The sequence below is a fragment of the Poecilia reticulata genome, chromosome 5 (assembly GCF_904066995.2).
Source record: "Poecilia reticulata chromosome 5, P_reticulata-male-v2, whole genome shotgun sequence".
NCBI classification, from domain to species: domain Eukaryota; kingdom Metazoa; phylum Chordata; class Actinopteri; order Cyprinodontiformes; family Poeciliidae; genus Poecilia; species Poecilia reticulata.
In genome coordinates, this window is record NC_088834.1 from 31433703 (window position 1) to 31452272 (window position 18570).

An 18570-nucleotide genomic window follows, 5' to 3' on the forward strand; every position below is an offset into this window, starting at 1 on the left:
ACTGTGAATTTATCCAGGAGAAATTGCTTTAAAACTGTCCAGAATTTGAAAATAATATAATCTTATTGTTTGTAGGGCATTTTAGTGTCCTTTAAAAAACAAAAACAAAACAAAAAAACAGAATGCAAAATATATTGACTTATACAACTCTTTTCTAATGCCAATACAGTTTGATATTGAAGATATCAATGAATTTAAGGCATAAGGTTTGAGAAGTTTCCTTGGATCTGTCCAGTTCAGAGCTAAACCGAACATCCACCTAGATCGCTTTATGTGTCAACCAATCAATCAATCAATCAATCCACAAATGACAACTTATATCAGAAATGTCTGTCTGCGGACCTGCACTGCTCTCTGACTTTGAACAGCCTTTCTCCGGCTGCATGTTGCGACATTCGCGCACTGCCTGTTGGCTTTCCTCGCTGAAGCAATCCTCTGCTTAGTAGTCAGGACCAACGCTGCCCGAACCCAACATGGCAAAGGCGTAAATTAGTGCTCTCCTGGTCAAGGGCTGAATAGCCGAGCCCTCCTGTTCTGTTCAAACTGCTCGTTTTTACCGGGGCAGAGGGGCTTTCTGTTGTGATGCCCGGCTACAGTGTCACCGCCGCTATCACCGGCAGGGTCCAAAACTCATAACATTTTCCTCACAAAACACTCAATAATTTGTCTTTATAATTAAGGAACATGCCGATTGTATTTGTATTTGCAAAACGGTACGCAATGTTCACTAAATGACACTTTCTGTGCTCTACAGACCGTTGAATGAAATGTAATCTCAAGAAAGAAATTTACCTTAAAACTATCAGAGATCCGGAGAGGAAGAAGCGGGGAAGCGAAGATCAGAGTGCGCACAAGCCTCCCGGCGGCCGCCTGAATGCTGTCCTCCGCTTTGCGCACGCCTTATGTACGGCACCGGCTCCGCACAGCTGTCTTAATGCTTGGTGGTGGCTAATAGTTAAACCATCCCTCCCTCCCTTCCTTCCTCCCTCGTGGCTGAGGTTGCGCCCCCGTCCCATTGCGCCCGTCCAGTCAGTGCACTCCCCCCCACTCTAACCTCCCAACCTTCCAAGCGCCGCTCGCCCGCGGAAGCCTGGATGCGCCTCCGTAATACTTCAGGAAGGGGGTGCCAAGAGGCCACAGCACGGGCCTCTGCAGTGTGGGACATGCCGGGGCTCCTCTGGTCTGGTATCGGCTGCGCACATCAGACTGCGCAGTCCCAAAGCCAGTGGAAACTCCGCGATGGCAGCCGACTAATTTACAACCAGCCGGTCAAACCCAAGTTTTATTTTAACAATAGACCCACATTCACTAAATGAATGGGCACTCACGCAGATTCGGAACATTCTAACCGAGAGCGGGCGGCCTTTAGTCAATAATCCACAAACATGGGACATAAATTAGACTCAAGAGGGTTTGACCTGCCTGACACCTAAAAATAGATACATTTTTTTTGTAAAATTAATTTTGCTACATAGTGGTTTTGAGAATAGTTTGAATAGATCAAGTTAGAACGTCAATTGGTTAAATAAACAATTTGGTATCTACTGTAAGAACAGTATAGATACCAAATAAACAAGTCCAATTACAAGATTAGTCCATTTCCAGCAAAAAAAGCCAAACAAGAAGTCATAATTTTGATATACAAAATCATGATGAAATACAAAGTCATAATTTCGACATTCACAATAATAATATCGACTTTATAAGTGACAATTATGAGACTGAGTCATAATTATGAGATTCAATATAATTTCGACTTTCTGTGACAAGTGATAATTATGAGATAGAAAGTCATTAAGGATTCAGCACAATTTCGACTTTCAGTTATAATTTTGAGATCGTCATTTTTTTTAGATAGTCATAATCATGAGACAGAGTCATAATTTCGACTTTCTAAGTGATAATTCTGAGAAACAAAGTCGATTTTCTGACTAAAAATCTAATTTTCTAAATAATTCTGAAATAGAAAATCATAATTATGAGAGTCATAATCATAACGATGAGATTCAAAGTCATATAGATTTTGTCACATTTAGTTATAATTTTGATTTTCTACGTGATAATTATGATACAAAATCACAATTATGAGATTCAAAGTCATAATTATGAAATAGAAAGGAATACTTGTGAAATTTAAAGTAATATTTTAGTGATTCTTGAGAATAGGGACAAAACAGGTCCTATGGATAAAGCACAAAATTTGAATAAACTATACACAAAATATAATTGTTTCAAAATATCTGACTAAACTAACCTGGGTCATGTGAGCACAACAATGTATATTTTCCTTGTGTTTGCTGAATATTTTTTATTTTAAACATTGTAGTCAGTGGATGATGCCTGTAAAATCCCTTGTTCTGCAGCAGAACTCAATACATTATAATAGCTTAAAACAATTAAAGGAATACTAAGATAATATATTATGACTATTAAGTATAAGTATTCATATAAATAATTATAAAAGTAATAATAAATTGAATTAAAAATAATTTTTAGATATTTTCCAACTCCATTGAAATGTGTCCCTAGTTTTTGTCAACACCGTCAGACATAAAAAGAATGTAAAAAAAAAAAAAAAAAAAAAAAATCAGGCATTATTGGGGGGCACCAGAACTCCTGAGGGCTAGTTAGCGCTTATGTTATTCTTTAGATTTTTCCTTATGTTTTATTCCTAAATTGCTCGTCACAACCATGATGTGTCAACACCATAACTGATAATTTACATAACTCTGATGAAATTTTGTGAAATAAAAGCTTAATTTTAATATACTGTAAAGATTTCATGGACCTGATGAGCTACAATATGGCCTTTTTCAGAATAACATAATATAAATTGAGGTAATTTGGCTTTTTGTCAACTCCATCAGATGTCAACTCCATCAGAGTTTTTGTGACTCTTTCAGTGAAATTGTTGACAAATCTCACTTAAATGTGCAATTAATTCATTTTAATGTATTTCACATAAATTGCATTACTTCACATGTATCAAGTATTTCTTTTTACTCACTAGTTTGTCACCACCTTCTGTTCTGTGTCAACTCCGTCAGATGGACTTTTTGTTTTTTGTTTTAAATAATATTTCCTTTGTTTCTTGAGATGCATTTGTCTGTAAAACTGAGAAAAAAAAAACACTTATAGGGTCATTAAAAATGTATTCAATATCTATTTTGTCAGATAGTGATGACAAAGTTCTGGGTTAGGTCGATTGAAAATGTAATTTAAAAAAAAAATGTTGCAACTGGGAGCACCTTAGCATCTTTACATTTCCAAAACATTATTTGTCATATTTGCATACATAAGGTTGAGAAATAATTTTTAAAAACTGGGGAAAATTTAAACCCATTTTGTCCCTATTCTCAAGAATCACTGATTTATGAGACACAGTGATAATTAAAATTTTCTAAGTGATAATTATGAGATTCAAAGTCAAACGATATAGAAAGTCATGAAATGAGAAGTGGGCGACAGAGAAACAGCGGGCATGGTCGGTCGTTTACAACTATATTCTCCTATCCTGGGTGAGCATAATATTTCATGTCATGTCTTTATGGGTCATACCTGACAATACAGCGCCATCGCCTGAGTTCGCCTTCTTTGATCGCTCAGGTTAGTTTTGTGTCGTCACGGAAACGCTTGCAGACTGGCAATAGCAATGTAAAATATTTGCTATACATCGTGATTTGAAGAAAGTTTCGTTGTAAAGCTCCTTTAAAACGAAACTTTAGCTCGTTTTAAAGCTTCTTTAAAGCGAAACTTTCTTTCGTTTCGAAGTCGTTGGAATGCTTGGGCGCGTGATGGTGCGTCGAGCGGCCGTTGGTATCATAGCAACTCTAGCTAGCTAATCCGTGAGCTGCTTAGATAACGTCAGAGTTTCAATACAGCTGATCTGAAGCTAATTTAGCATAATATTCTACCGTCATATAATCAACAGCAAGTTACACAACGTTTATCAGAAAATGTGACCTCACATTTTCCCTAGTTTGCCATGTTATTTTTCGTCTAATCATGCAAAGAATTGCATGGTGGCTACAAATGTGCTATACAAATAAAATTGACTTGCCATCAACTTGCCTGTATAATGTCAGAGTTCAATACAATTGTTACTGTCTCTTAATATAGTTTCCTCCAGAAAACATGTTAAGCCCATCGGTAGGGATAATAGGGCAGTCCAGCAAAGGCACTGTGTTTTTTATGTTAAAAAATTAAAAAAGTTACAAAAATTCAAAGATGCATGAGCAGGCATCATAAATGGAAAAAATTGTGTGTGAGGCCAACGGGCAGCTCTACAGTTGGTACGCACGCCCTTGCACCTATAGTTCAACGCGTCAGCTATATCCGTCTTTACTATTATTGGAGTATACAAACAACACTTAATGTTGGGGGAGCAAATGAAGCCTGGTGACCCGTCAGGCTTAAAATACACTGGGGGAAACCCTGTAACACTTTTATGCTGTGGTAAAATGTGAAGCAGTTTGTAATTTTCTAAGTTTCCACATTCCAAAACCTTTATTTGTGTTGTCAAAGGAGCACATGCCGGTTACATGGCAGATTGGATATCAGTCTTGTGACGAACAGAACAAAAACATTCAGAGAAGGAAATACAATAAATAAGTTCAGAGCTAAACCTTTATTTAAACTATGAATGCAAAACAACAATATGAAGCTCCTTCAGCTGTTTAATTAGAAAACAGATTTTTTTGGGTTACTCTTTATTTTGAAGCTAATTTGTCATTATTTTAAACTGTTTCAAAAACAATTCAAAGCTGTGTTGCTTTCTTTGACTGCTATGTGAAGAAGTTTTTTATTCAGTTTGTAAGAGTGATTAAAACCCCTTAATCCTCACCCCCAGAAAATACAATGGAAAAATTGCTTGCGGGCGTTCTGCCTCATAGTAAGGGGTTAATTTGAGGAGTGGAGAGTGAGAAAAGAAAAATCAGCTTTGGGATGCACACATGAAAAATAATAACATTTCAACAAGATTTGTTTAGTCCTTCTCTGTTCTCTGTCCTTCTCTGTCAACCTAACACTGGTTTTAATATTCTTGCATTTGGTCTTACAGTTACAGACCTTGTGAAGGGCTTTGCTCAACCTTCATACTGGTGCTGTGTGTGAAGCAAATGCAGGGACTCCAGGAAATGTATACTGAAGACCAAATGTAGCAATGTAGCAAAAATGTCAACATGCTTTTCCATCTACCAATACAGATTCAAATCACACTCCTGATCAAATTTTAAAGACCAGTTGAAAGGTGGCAAGAACTCATGCTTTCAACACCCATTTAACTGAAATAGGCCACATGAAGTTTGGATTAGATTTCTCATGAATTGCTGCAGTCTAAATAAACCAAGATGAAAGTATTACTTGTGGAAAAAGTGTGTACATGTAGGTTCAGACTATCCGTCCATCATGTCCAAGAAGAAAACCTGGACATCGATCTCCCCTCTTACAACCTTCAGCTCATTCTGGGGCTCTCACTCAGGAGGTGTCCTGATCAGATACCTGAACCAGTTTTACTGTGGCGGAGCAACGGCTTTGAGCTCCCCAGGTGCTCCTCACACTGTCTAACCACTCCATTCTGAGGAAGCTCATTTCATCAGCTTGTATTCCTTTCAGTCATGATCACAAATCAAAAACTTTTCTTTTTGACTCAGCTTAGACGTGGCACTAATCCATCAATAATACATCAAAATACGTAAACTTCCAAGAGCTCGAGGCAAAGATTGCTCCTCAAACTAGAGAGAGCAACTCATCCTCCTTCTCATAGTATGGCCTCAGACTCTCATTTCGACTCCTTCAGATATGACTGCAAACTGTTCCATAGCACATTAAAGTTTGTGGCTGTTGCGACACAGAAGCCTTCTTACTCAGCTTCAGCAGCGTGCAAATACATCCATCTCAGCTGAATGTCAGAACTCACAGCAGTGACATCAAGTAGCTTAATGTGGTTTAAGTGCTAAGAAATCTTTTGCTCAAATTCTGATTATTGCTTGATTAAAAAAAATGTTTTGTATGATTTGAGAGAAGCAGACTGGAGTGTGTGTGTGTGTGTGTGCGGGTGTGTGTGTGTGTGTGTGTGCGTGTGTGTGTGTGTGTGGATGAACTACACCTCCTTATCAGATTTTCTGGTGTAAATCAGGAAGTCTGACAGTAAACTTGCTGCCATTTATTTTCCGGTCGAGGAAGCAGCTTTGATCAGATAACTGCAAATGAGATCACAAGTGTAACACCAAGTTCTAGATTTGAGAGAATATCTTAATCATCGGCACCAAAGTGTCATATTCATAGTATTTATTATATGCGAATTGAAATAAAGTATCTTTGATCCTTCAATAGTCAGGAGTGTTATTTTGATTACTAATGCATCAACGTTCATTTCATTCCCTACTTGTTTCTTGTCCATATGTACTTAAAGCTGCATGTATGTAACTTTTGTAAAAATATATGTGTTTTACATATTTGGATGTTTATATGCCAACTGTCATTAAACAGATGTAGGAGACATGGAACCAATCATGTCCCCTAGAAGACAGTGTGACACCTGGCAACAGGGTCAACCACACCCAGCAACGGGGTCAACCACACCCAGCAACGGGGTCAACCACACCTCCTCACTAAGATGGGAATTTCTCAGCAGCTAAGTGAATCACTCTAAAGCTAGGACTCCTTGGCAGGAATTGTTAGGCTGACATGGGAGCGCGCTGAGATGAGTCTGGGAATCTATGTGAATATGAGTCCAGGTTTGTAATGCATTCTGATTTACACTCAGCGTATAGAAAGGGAGTATGTTAAATATCAACACTGATGTCTGTTGCAGATTATAGTCGAGGTTCAGGCTTTCTGTGAATCACTTTTAGAAATGATAATAAAGACTTGTCCTGAATACCAGAGGAGTCCCGCCTGTTCAGGCTCATAAAGTATTAATGTTATACAGTAATAAATGCTGAAGTCCGGATGCAGGCTTAGTAAGGGCTAATAATGCACTTGCAGTGATTTCCTCTGTGAAGCCTTTTTTTTTTGTTGCTGCCATTTTACAGTTAATTTTTTGGACTATAAATCTCACGTACAGCTATTTTAGATATGGAGCCTTAAAATGGCTGACTGCATCCAGGAAGTGTCTCAAACCTTTATACCTCACTGTGCTTTTTCCACATTAACACATTAAAGTACTTTACCCTGGCACAGCAGCAGAGGAACAAAGTGGGGTCTGGGTCGGGGGCACTCAGCCACCTGAAATAGTTGAACCCATTTTGCCGTTCAGGTAAGATGAAAATGTTTACTGTACCTGAAGAACATAAGTGGGATTTTTTATTTCAAGCATCTAACAGTCATGCATACCAGTTTTGATTGATCCGTTACCCTGACATGTCTAATCCCTGACTGACAGGAAACTAGAGCAGAATAGGAACACATTCTCAGGTTTTTCTCCCTAAAGAACTTCTGAGTTCAGGTTCTTGCTGTTGCACTATGATACAGATACATCTGGTTTAGTAAAAAAAAAATACTGACTGCTAATCATTTGTAAATAACTATTATTCAACGTACTTATATCACCATGTAGTGCTGCAACAATAAACGCTTTTTTGTCTGCCAGCGGTCATGTTGGATCTGAACTCAAGGTTTTTCATCTTGTAGCATAGTTTGCAGAGACAAGTTTGTTTTGCTAATCGATTTAGAATCACCATTATGTCAGCCTGTCGTAGACTGCGAGTCACAACTAGATGCTATCACAAGATCTTGCACTGCTTTTGTCCAAAGGCAGAATTGGCATGCGGGTGTTGTCCCTTTGTTTTCTCATGCACCTTCAGTTTTGAGGTGACTTTTTATTAACATATTTACATATTTACAGAGGTTTAAATGCTGAAAGCAGAAATTCTCTCATGATTTCACCCATTAAGAGAAGTGACACTCCTGTGGGACCAGCTGCCAGTTTTAGTTTGTTAGGCAGAAACCTTAAGATTAGGTTTAAAACTTTCCTTTTTGATCCGACAATATGACTATTCAGCTGGAGGAAACAATGACCGCTTTTCTTAACTCTGCTACATTCTCCTACTACTCTCCAATTTTGCATCATCTGCTGTTATTTTAGCTCTTACCTTCATGTTTTCTCTTTGCTTCTTCCTCTTCATTGAAGCTACATTTGCTCTGGCATTCTGTTTAGCTGTCATGCCTTCCTGAAGTGGGAATCAGCTGATTTTATGGCCTCATTCTAAATTGTCTTAAATTATTCTCTTTCAGCAAAATTCTACCCACCAACTACAGCTAAAAATGCAAATTTCAAATTTTTGATTACTTCGATCAGAACATGTTTGCCTCTAAAAGGTTACGTGGAGTAAATGATTCACATGTGGTTAGAATGGAAGTCATATACAAACTGTCATTCATTTAGCTTAGACACTGAAGAAAATATGAATTGCTGCTGCTGCTAATTCATGTTGATAACATGAAGGTGGACCAATTATCAAAACATTTTCCTGTCTCTTTAAAAATCCCCCCCCCCCAAAAAAAATTACACTTAAACTGCCTCATGACATATATAATCCCTGTATAAATACAGGTTTAAAAATATTGCAATTATTTTTAATAGTGCATAATAATAATAATAATAATAATAATAATAATAATAATAATAATAATAATAATAGAGCCATGCTTAAATTTAGTAAGGTCCAGCAAGCCAAGAGTTGAAATATTTCTAGTTCATGTTCGAGCTACTTATTAATAATCTGACCTGGAAACAGAGCATGAATGGAAAATGTCTGCCTTGACCTGTAAACACTAACTGTTGTAATGAATGAGCTCAGCCTACAACAGTGAAGTAAAACACAGAGTCAAAGTTAAGGGTTGGAAAACATCAGCGTTGAACACGGGTAGTAGTTATTTTACATTTACTATATTTTCAAAATCAACTCAGAAGCTTTAGCTGGGGCAGAAGTTGAATTTGAATCATGCAAGCAATTGTCTGATAAACTTACACAGCTTAGCTCAAGTGTTGTTAAAGTCACATTAAATCTAGCACTTGCAATGTTTTTTTGTCTCACTGTAAAACCCAATGGTGCTTCTTACTCAAAAGAAGTTAGTTATTGGTACTCACTTCAGCTAAATAGCAAGAGTAACATTTATAAATTGAGCTGAATAGCTCCTGCCTGGCATGTTTTTAAGTCATGTTTTTAAAATAGCCAAATATTGCGGTTGGCGGTGAAATAAGTGACTTATTATTTCAAATCTACATAGCACACAACTGTACAGTAAAATAAAGTTAATCATTTTAACTACAGTTTCTCTAGACCAAATGTATAAACTGCATGTGTGAAAATAATAGTTGTTTTGATGAGGAAAATTAAATTTACACTGCTTGCATCTCAGCTCCGCCATGGCACCGACCATGGTCTTAGTGCTGGCAATCATCTCATGGACTCACTGTTAAATGTGCTAATGGCTGAGAAACTTCTGGAAAACCATTTATCCGTCAACATGCTAAGTAGCCTAGCATTCATGACAGGTAAGTTTATAGACTATATTTAACAGGGGAAATGAAATACTTTAGCAAGAACTAGATTTAATGTGAATTCAATTACACTTAGATCAGGTTGTGTATGATTTAAATTGAATTTCTGTCACGACTAAAGTTTCTGAGCTGAGCTGATTTGGAAAATATAGTGGCAGAGATCTAAGAGGGGGCCAAGGGGTTGCAGGGGATGAGCAGCGCCACTCGGAAGGGGTTATTGACAGCGCTAAGACCCTACTCCTGAGTCTGATTGGTTGTTTCTAGTTAGCACTGGGAAGACTGGGAGCAGTCATAGGAGTTCAATGTTTTTCACAGATTATCTGTCTCATACTTCATAATGTCATCATACTGACAGCTTTAACAAATATGTAAAAAAAAAAATTAATAAAAGTCGCATACTGTAGCTTTAAATATGTAGGTAGGGTGCAGGACTGATAGGTTTCCCAGCTGCTGCTGTCAGACAACATTTCTCCTGACTTCCTCCTCCTCAGACAAGTTGTGAAATGTCAAACATTGCCTTATAAAATCAAAACTGGAACTGGAGAATTTTTTTTAGAAACATGTGTAATATATAATAATACAATAAATCATTTTCTTGATTTATGATAAATCCTCAAGTAATGAAATTCTGAAGACGGTTTTGAAGCTTGAATATCATTTACTCACGTCAGTCAGATGGAAGAAGGGGATTGGAGGACGCCTACTGTGCTCTGACTTGTCAGACATGTCGGGGTGAAATCTCCAACCAACCACTAGTACCAGCTGCTTTGCTCTGAGTGCAGAGGAGGAAACCTGGAGAGCTCGAGAGAAATTGCTGGGGACAGCCATTCATCCTGAGCTCAGGGAAGGTTTCCAAATCTGCCCCCCTGACATTCTTCTGGGCTCAAAAGAGCCCGAGGACATAAGTGGCCCAAAACTGGCACAGACCGCCTCGGTGTTGCTAAGGGCAGCCACTCTGTTGAGGCGTTCACGGGGCCTTTTTTTTATTTATTTATTTTCCCTTACCTCACTTCCTGGTTTGGATCATTAACCTCCAGAGCTCCACATGTCCACACCCATGCTCTGTTTTGTATTTCTGTTTCTGTGGAACAAATGTTCCTTAATGACATTGGCAGGTTCTTCAACAAATCTTGTGTATTTCTTATATAGTCTTAGAAAGAAAGAAGAAAGTAACTGTATATATACTCAGAAGAATAACTTAAATACCTCAAAGAAGAAAGAAGGACTTTTTCCTTTCGTCTTTAGCAGAAGAAGTTGCTTTTTGACCCTTTCAGTCTCAAACACCGTTCTAAAAAACAATTCACTTTGTTGTGTGACTTGGATTGACTGTTGTCAGTTTCAACACGCACCTGTTTATTCATATATATATATATATATATATATATATATATACACACACCTTGGCCTCAAAAAAAAAAAAAAATATATATATATATATATATATATATATATATATATATATACTGCTCAAAAAAATAAAGGGAATACTTAAACAACACAATATAACTCCAAGTAAATCAAACTTCTGTGAAATCAAACTGTCCATGGAAGCAACGCTGATTGACCCGACGAGGGTCCCCGCCAAATAAGCAAAAGTAAACTGACCAATAAGATTTAGGCTTTTAATGGGCCCACACTCACAGACTCACACTGATGTGGGCTACGTCCAGCATGTTTTTACACAAAAGATTTTTTTTTTCTCTTTTTGCTCCACAATTTTGTTGATAGTAAAGAGGGTAAGACAATAGAAAAATACAATAACTATTTATTTTTATTCTTTTAATTTTTATTATTAATAGTATTTTTTTATTTAAAGGAAAATCTGAAGGTACGCGGGTGTGTACAGCCGAACCACAGGTGCCACTGTGGTTCCCCATCAGGTTTTCAAACCAGTGTCACATGTTTCCACAGAAAAAAAGAGGCTTCAACAACGCAATCTGAGGTTGAACCGTGACGTCAGCCGTGGGCTTTAAAGTCATTTCTCCTTAGAAGGAGGAAAACTAGAAAGAATAAGACAGGATGCAGTATCAGTCATGTCTTTAAGTGGAAAAATTCTAATTCAATTTCTACTATTAATAGAACACCAAACCTTGGAAGAGGCAGAGATATCAGCTGGTCTGGACACAACACCACACACTGCTGGTGTGTTTTCAATTGACATCTCCTTGTTGGAAAAAGGCCATGTCAACTATTCAATGTTCAGAAAAATATTCAGGTGGTGATTTTAGAGATCTCACAATCTGAAAAAAGATTTACAAAGTTTCTTTAGGGTCAAATCATGAAATGGTTGATTAAAATAACTCAAAAATGATTTGATAGCTGGAAAAACACCAAGAAGCAAAATAGAAAAGTTTCATTCATGTATTATTTTTCAAAATACTGTTATACATCTCTGTGTTCATCCATCGTATTTAATTATTTCCAACGGTTACTTGTTTCCAGTCACCCTGTACAAACTGTTCAACAAGGTGTTTGTGGCATAATTTGACAGATCCAAACTGTGTTAGTCATTTACCAGAGATTTAAAATCTGTGTCACAGTGAAATGTTTGACACTGATTGGTCAACGGTAACATTTTGGTGAAGCTGTAAATCTTTGCTGATATTCTACCAAACTCACATCCTGTCTGATGAGTGACGGAGCAGCTCTGCCAAACGTTAACGTTCATGTGGATTCGAAGGAGAGGAAAGCAAACCTACAAATCCACTTAATCCAGGGGTCACTGACTTTTTTCTTCCCTCTCTTTGTTCCTACTGAAATATTTTGTTGTAAGCCCCAAAATTCTTTAAAAAAAAACAACAAAACAAAACAAACAAGACATTTTTGTTGTTTGACAATCACAATTTTAGTTTTATTTCGAGCTTTTTGACCAGGGGACAACATGAACATTGTAGAAAGAAAGAGAAGAAATATATGTTTTAAACTGAAAGTAATTTGTGGAAAATTAAAGGAAATGGCCTATTTTGTAGGATGAGGTTGAAAGAAAAAATTGGCAGCATAAAAATAAATATTGATCCAACCTCACAGGCTAAGATAAGTTCCTGCATTTTGACAGGTTGGGGGAACCAGAAGGAGTCGTCCAGCTGAAAGCAGATATTTCAGATATTAGTGTCTTTTTATACACTGAATAAAAAGATACAAACATATTTTCTTCTCTCTGAGGTTAAATCAAACTCAACATTTCTTGTTTTAGCTTTATTAAAATTACCTAAATGATTTCCTTCTGTTCAGCCCTTCATGCGGTGAATTGGACTGAGCTGTATGAGGCTTTTCTCCCCACCTTCTATCAGGTTAGTCACTGAGTCTTCCAGGCATCACTTTTGATGCAGAATGCAACACAAAGTGCTGCTCTGCAGATTCTGTGTAAAAGTTATGCTTGCACGTTTGAGTCAGTGTATGACAACAACCTTCATTTGCTGCATTTTACATCCCACACATCAACAAGTGACAAAAGTTTAGCGCTATTGATGATACCTGACAGACGTCACTGTATTACATTTCATTTAGCTCAATTACATTTACTTGAGTAAAGTTTTGAAAAAAAAAATACTTGTAGGGATAATTTTACTACTTTTTACTTTTACGTGAGTACAATTTCTGGATTCTCTACCCATTGAATGAAAAACAAACATGTTTTAGCCAAAAATTCACCAGACACACACACAGCTGCAGTTTTTGTTAAAGTTTCATAAGTTTTATATTGAAAGAAACTGATTTGGAAAGGTTTTCTTTTGTCCGATTTTTTATTATTATTATTATTATTATTATTATTATTATTATTATTATTATTATTATTATTATTATTGTCATTTCTGTCCTTAAAATACCAAAATGTCCACTTAACTTTATATTTTGGCTCTTTTAATGATATAATTTTTTTACTTCTTAATTGACTGATAATTTGATCAGTGGAGTAGACTTCTGACCAAATACTTTTTTTTTACTCTTGAGTAATTTCTTGAACAGCTACTTTTTACTTTTACTTGAGTATAAATATGTTGAAGTAGCGTTCCTCTCAACTGAGTACAATTTTCGGGTATTCAAGTAAGAGTGGTCTAGTCGCACACTGTGGAAGAGCCAGAGTGTGTTGGGGAGCAACAAAGTGATAAGGACTCACGTGTAGCTGCTGCCATCTAGTGGAAGCTAAGTGCAATAAGAAAATTTATTTTACAAAGAAAGTCATGAAGTCAGCATTACATGTGACTGTGTAGCAGAGGAAAACATGGCTTAGTTTTTGTGTGTCAGCACAATAAACATACAAATAAATAAAAGACATGCACATCTGACAGCGTACACCACAAAGTGGATCCCAAACAAAGGGAAAAACTCTGCAGTAAAATTTCCCTCTTGCAGTTTTTGCACACAGGATGTTGTAAACAGCGTTGAACAGGGATCGTATTGCTGTAGGCAGAAAGCTGACCTGGAAGTCAAGCAGGATCCAAGTTGGTGCCTAGAAATGAGTCCAAAATCCAACAGGCACAAGTTGAGCAGGTAAACCCTCCATATGAACCGTTTCACATCTTTAGGATTTCATCTGACGGACCAACACAGAGCGGTGCCGAGTTATGACTTCAAAGGAAAAGGATGTCTGATTTGCAACTGTTTTACCAATAAAAAACTGAAAAGTGTGGCATGGATTTCAATAGACACTATTACTGTGATATCCCCAAAGAAAATTCAATGCAGCCGCAGTTTTCTTCTGAAGTCGCCTATTTAGTGTACAGAATCCAGATATGTGTAATTTAATCTCAATGTACACATCTGTTTAATGAATACCTTAGAGTTTTTGTTTGTTTGTTTGTTTGTTTGTTTTCAGTAGCTGCGTTTCCATTTACCTTAAAATTGCGCAAATTGGAGTTACAAAAATACATTTGCTTAATGGAAACACGCCAATTTAAATAAAATCTCACATTTTTTGTTAAGAGGTTTTTGCGGTTGGATGAAGTGGTTTTTCAAACGCATAAATGTGTGTATCTTGTAAAACTGCAGTGAAAATACTTTTTTCACATCACACCAGCTGCGACCAACGGTCGGGTTTCAACACTGGTGGACAGGACAAAGAAGACGACAGAAAGAGAGAGGAGGACGATGACGCAACATGTTTTTGTTTTTTTTCTCATGAACAAACTTATTCAAGTGCGATTTCAGCTGAGTTTCTTATTTGATGTAAACGCTGCAAATGCGAAATTTGTCTTTTTCCGACAGCAGAATAGCAACAAAGTTTGGCGCACATCTGTAATGGAAAAGCAGCTGGTGAGTAACAAATCTACAGGTCAGATGGAAAAATACACTCAGCGGCCAACCATTCATTGTGGACTTCACAAATCTGGTCTTTGTGAAAGAGACAAAGAAGAGACCATAAAAAGTCCAAATTTACAGTTTTCAATCAGACATGTGGCTTAATGGACAGAGCCAAAGTGTGGAAGACGATCTGATCATATGACCCTAAAGTGTAACATTCTAGTAAAATAATATGCACCGTGAAGAATGGATAGATAAAAATGCACACCACAATTTTCAGATTTATAAACATAAATGATAATAAAAAGCATATGTCACTTCCATTCCACAAAATAATTATCCACTGATTTATATTGTCTTATGACATGAAATCCCAATGATATACAATGAAATTTCGGAAAAGAACAGCATTTCACACATGGTTAATTTCATATACATGATCATAACTCACAAACAGGAAGTGGTACACCACACAGGAGTCATATCATAAGAAAACACTATCTTAAAGGAACTAAGACTATAATACTACACTTAAAGGGGCAGTATTATGTGTTTTCCAGGCGCATAGTGCCATTTTTAAGCAAAATCAAGCAACTATGTTAACTTCAATTGTTTAACAATGCTCTCTCTTTATATATGACAAATCATTCAAATACATTTTATCTTTTAAATGAACACCTTAAAATTGGACCTCTGTCTCTTTAAAAACTCCTGCTCTTTCTGAAACCCCGCCTTCAGGCAGATGCAATGAACTCAGCAGATGCACAGTTCCACCAGGTGTTTGCTAATTGCTGCTGGCTAGTCTAAAGGAGCTGAGTGGGGGAGATTCAGAGTGCAGCTGCTCTGTGAGGTGGAAGATTTGAAGCTTGGGAACTGCAGGTCTGAGGAGGAGTTGTGTCTCAAAGGCTAGATCCACCCAGGCATTTTGCACAGCTGAATGGTTGCCATTCATCTGTGATTTCTCTCAGACATTCATGAAAAAAATAAAGGCAACACTCCAGGTATGACTTTGATGAGGGAATAACATTATAACATGATATAAAGCTCCAAAAAGTCGATTTTACATTATACTGCCCCTTTAACAGTACCTGGAAGTTACTTAAACAAACAAGCAAACAAACAAAAAACCCTGTATTATCTGTATGATTAAATAATCTACAAATATTGTTGTCACATCATCTCACTAAGATCAAATGTTTTGTAAAATCCACCTTATCTATTGTTCCTAAATCACATAAAGTAAAGAACGAAGACACAAGATGAAATACATATCAGCAGTAAAACAGATCTCCCATATTGGTTCGTCTACAAGACCAGGCATGGGGGGGGAGGGGAAACAGAAACTTCCAGAAGAATTCCACCTTTACAGGAACTAAATCTCCATCCAAAGATGGAGTCAGGCGCTCCATTATGCGCGCGCAGACGCGTTGCTCAGCTACTTCCAGCAGGGGGCAGTGTTACCTGTTACATCGCATGCTGCTTTCTGTGCTGTGGAGTCTGATTGAGGAAAGAGGCGGAATCCGCAGCAGTCACCTGCCGTCGGTCGCACCGCGCTACAGATACTCTTCTTCTTTGACGTAGAGGATCTCATGGGCTGAGCTAGGAACCTAACGGAGGCAGAAATGAGGAAAAAGACGGGCAGTCAGGGGCTTCGCATATTTCCCCACGGACACCGAGGTCGATATTTCGGCTCTGTAATGAGTGAACACTCACACTAAAGTCCCCGACAAGCTGCTCCAGCTGTAGTTAAAGGTTATCTGCTGTCGTGGCCGAAAAACGTTTCGTAGTGACACACATTTTTATCAGCTACTTTTTCAAAGTTTCTAAGTTATACCGAAAGACAAATATATATATTTAAAACCAGTATTCAATAAATTCCAATACGTGTTCAGATGAACACATATTTAAAATAATTGCAAACTTTTGAATCTGTTTAATAAATTTTTTCTTATTATTGCTCTGATGTAATAATCTAATTTTAAACAATTTCATAAGCAGAAAAAATCATTAAATTATGATGACTTTCATAGTTTTTTATTTTTTATATATATATAATTTATATATTTTTTGTTAATTTGAACAAAAAAAAAAAAAAAAAAATAAAAAAATATATATATATATATATATATATATATATATATATATATATATATATATATGTTAATTTGAACAAAAATAAATAATTGGAAACATGAATCTGTATAGAATTAACCTATATAGCACAGTAGCTGATATTAGTTAAATAAATAAATGAACTTTTCTATAATATTCTAATTTCTTAAAATGGGTCTGTAGGTAAAATGTTCTACTTCAGTGCTGTTGACTCCTCCCTGTTCATCATGGCCATTGTAAAAGTATTCCCACCCAACAAACGTTTTCATATTGCATCCCGCTTTTACATGCTAACACAATGTAACTGTAAAGATTTGCACTGTAAATCACATGAAATCATCATAAATTAAGATATGCGTCAAACAGGCCGGGGCAGGCCCTGAATGTGGGGAGTTGGAATTTGACAAAATATGAAGAACTAAGATTTTCTAAGGTACTGCATGTTAGTAATGTCCTTATTGCTACTGAGACTCAGATCTTCTGGCATCAGGTTAAACTAGCAGAATTAAAACCCACATGGAAAAAAGCAATCAAAACGAAAGTAATAATCACAAAATATTCAATGAAAGATCATAAAAACAACTTAATTAATGTGTTTTAACTACTTTCTAAGCAATCCTATTTCATTTTGAAAAACACTCTCAATGGCCATAAAGGAAAGTTTATAAGGAGGAGCTGATCAGCATGACAAAAAAAAAAAGCCAAAAATGATCAGCAAACATGACTTTAGTTCTGTCAAAATCTATCGTAACTATCTGTATTAATTCATAATGATATTTTGGGAGGTAATTGCTGCTCGCCTGCTGTTTTCCATTTTGTTTCTTTTCTTCTGCAAACTGAATTTAAGCTTCCCTCAACAAGCATTAAACACCACAATCTGTCTTCTTGGAACAATGTCTTCAAACTCAACTAATGCCAGAAGCTTTGGCCAAACCACAGCCGCGTTCTGCCTCAGCTGTTCTGCTTACAGCGACAACTCAAGAGGACAAAATGCAGATAAAACAAAAGGTTAAACAAAAGAAGCTCAATAATAATGACAAAAATAAATAGAAGTATTGAAATTATGTACAGCGTTGCACCACATCGGATGTCCAGAAATCCAGAAAAGCGGCGTGCAGCAGACGGCGTCTCCTGTTAGGAGCAAACCGGCCGCGTCACGACATGAAGACTTCTTTCTGCTTCAGCCTTGCTCCGAGAAATATTTGTAGTCTTCTGTGATTCTTTCAGCTTCGTTAGTTTTCAAATGACATTCTTCAGAAACGTCTGTGTTCAAATTAATATGATTAAAAAAAACATTTTAAAATAACCAAAGTTGACCAAAGACTGATGTACCAAAGAAGACATCGCAGAATAAGAAAAAATTAAATACCTGAACTATAAATCCTGGGGTTATTATGATGAAGATTTTATGCTTTGCTGGGAGAAAGGTGAAGTTTTCAGCCAATTCTGTTTGGATCTAATGTTAGATAATGATGAAAACATTGATGTAATGTTTAGTAAGAGGAATTATTCCAACAGTATTTTACAGTTCAGCTGTAAAATAGTAGCGTGTGTGCAAAATGTTCAACTTTGCACATGATTACAAAAATCCATAACACTCAGTTTTCTTCACTTCATGTCTTTCTTTAAGTCACACTATTGAAAATACTGCATCTGGTTAAAGTTTAGCTGTTCTTGCTGAAGATTTATGACATTTTCTCTTTTACTGTTTA

The 18570-nt window shown here is 36.7% G+C and overlaps 2 protein-coding genes across 6 annotated transcripts in view; both read right to left on the reverse strand.

Moving 5' to 3' along the window:
• Positions 1–3822, reverse strand: part of slc41a1 (solute carrier family 41 member 1) — a 43622-nt gene extending 39800 nt beyond the window's left edge. The window contains exon 1 of one of the 4 annotated variants that reach the window (XM_008410241.2): positions 3559–3822. Coding sequence is in view for 1 of the 4 variants with exons in the window: in XM_008410247.2 (XP_008408469.1) it covers positions 3559–3576 (18 nt within the window). In the remaining 3 variants the exon portion in view is untranslated. Of the gene's footprint in view, positions 1–792; positions 1009–3558 lie in introns of those variants that run through there. The other 3 variants (XM_008410242.2, XM_008410247.2, XM_008410240.3) reach the window with 3 other exon arrangements.
• A 9803-nt stretch (positions 3823–13625) lies between these two features.
• The window catches only part of klhdc8a (kelch domain containing 8A), a 61517-nt gene continuing 56572 nt past the window's right edge, over positions 13626–18570 (reverse strand). For both annotated transcript variants that reach the window (XM_081607473.1, XM_081607474.1), the window contains exon 9: positions 13626–16353. In XM_081607473.1, the coding sequence (XP_081463599.1) occupies positions 16300–16353 (54 nt within the window). In that variant the 3' untranslated portion in view covers positions 13626–16299. The remainder of the gene's footprint in view (positions 16354–18570) is intronic.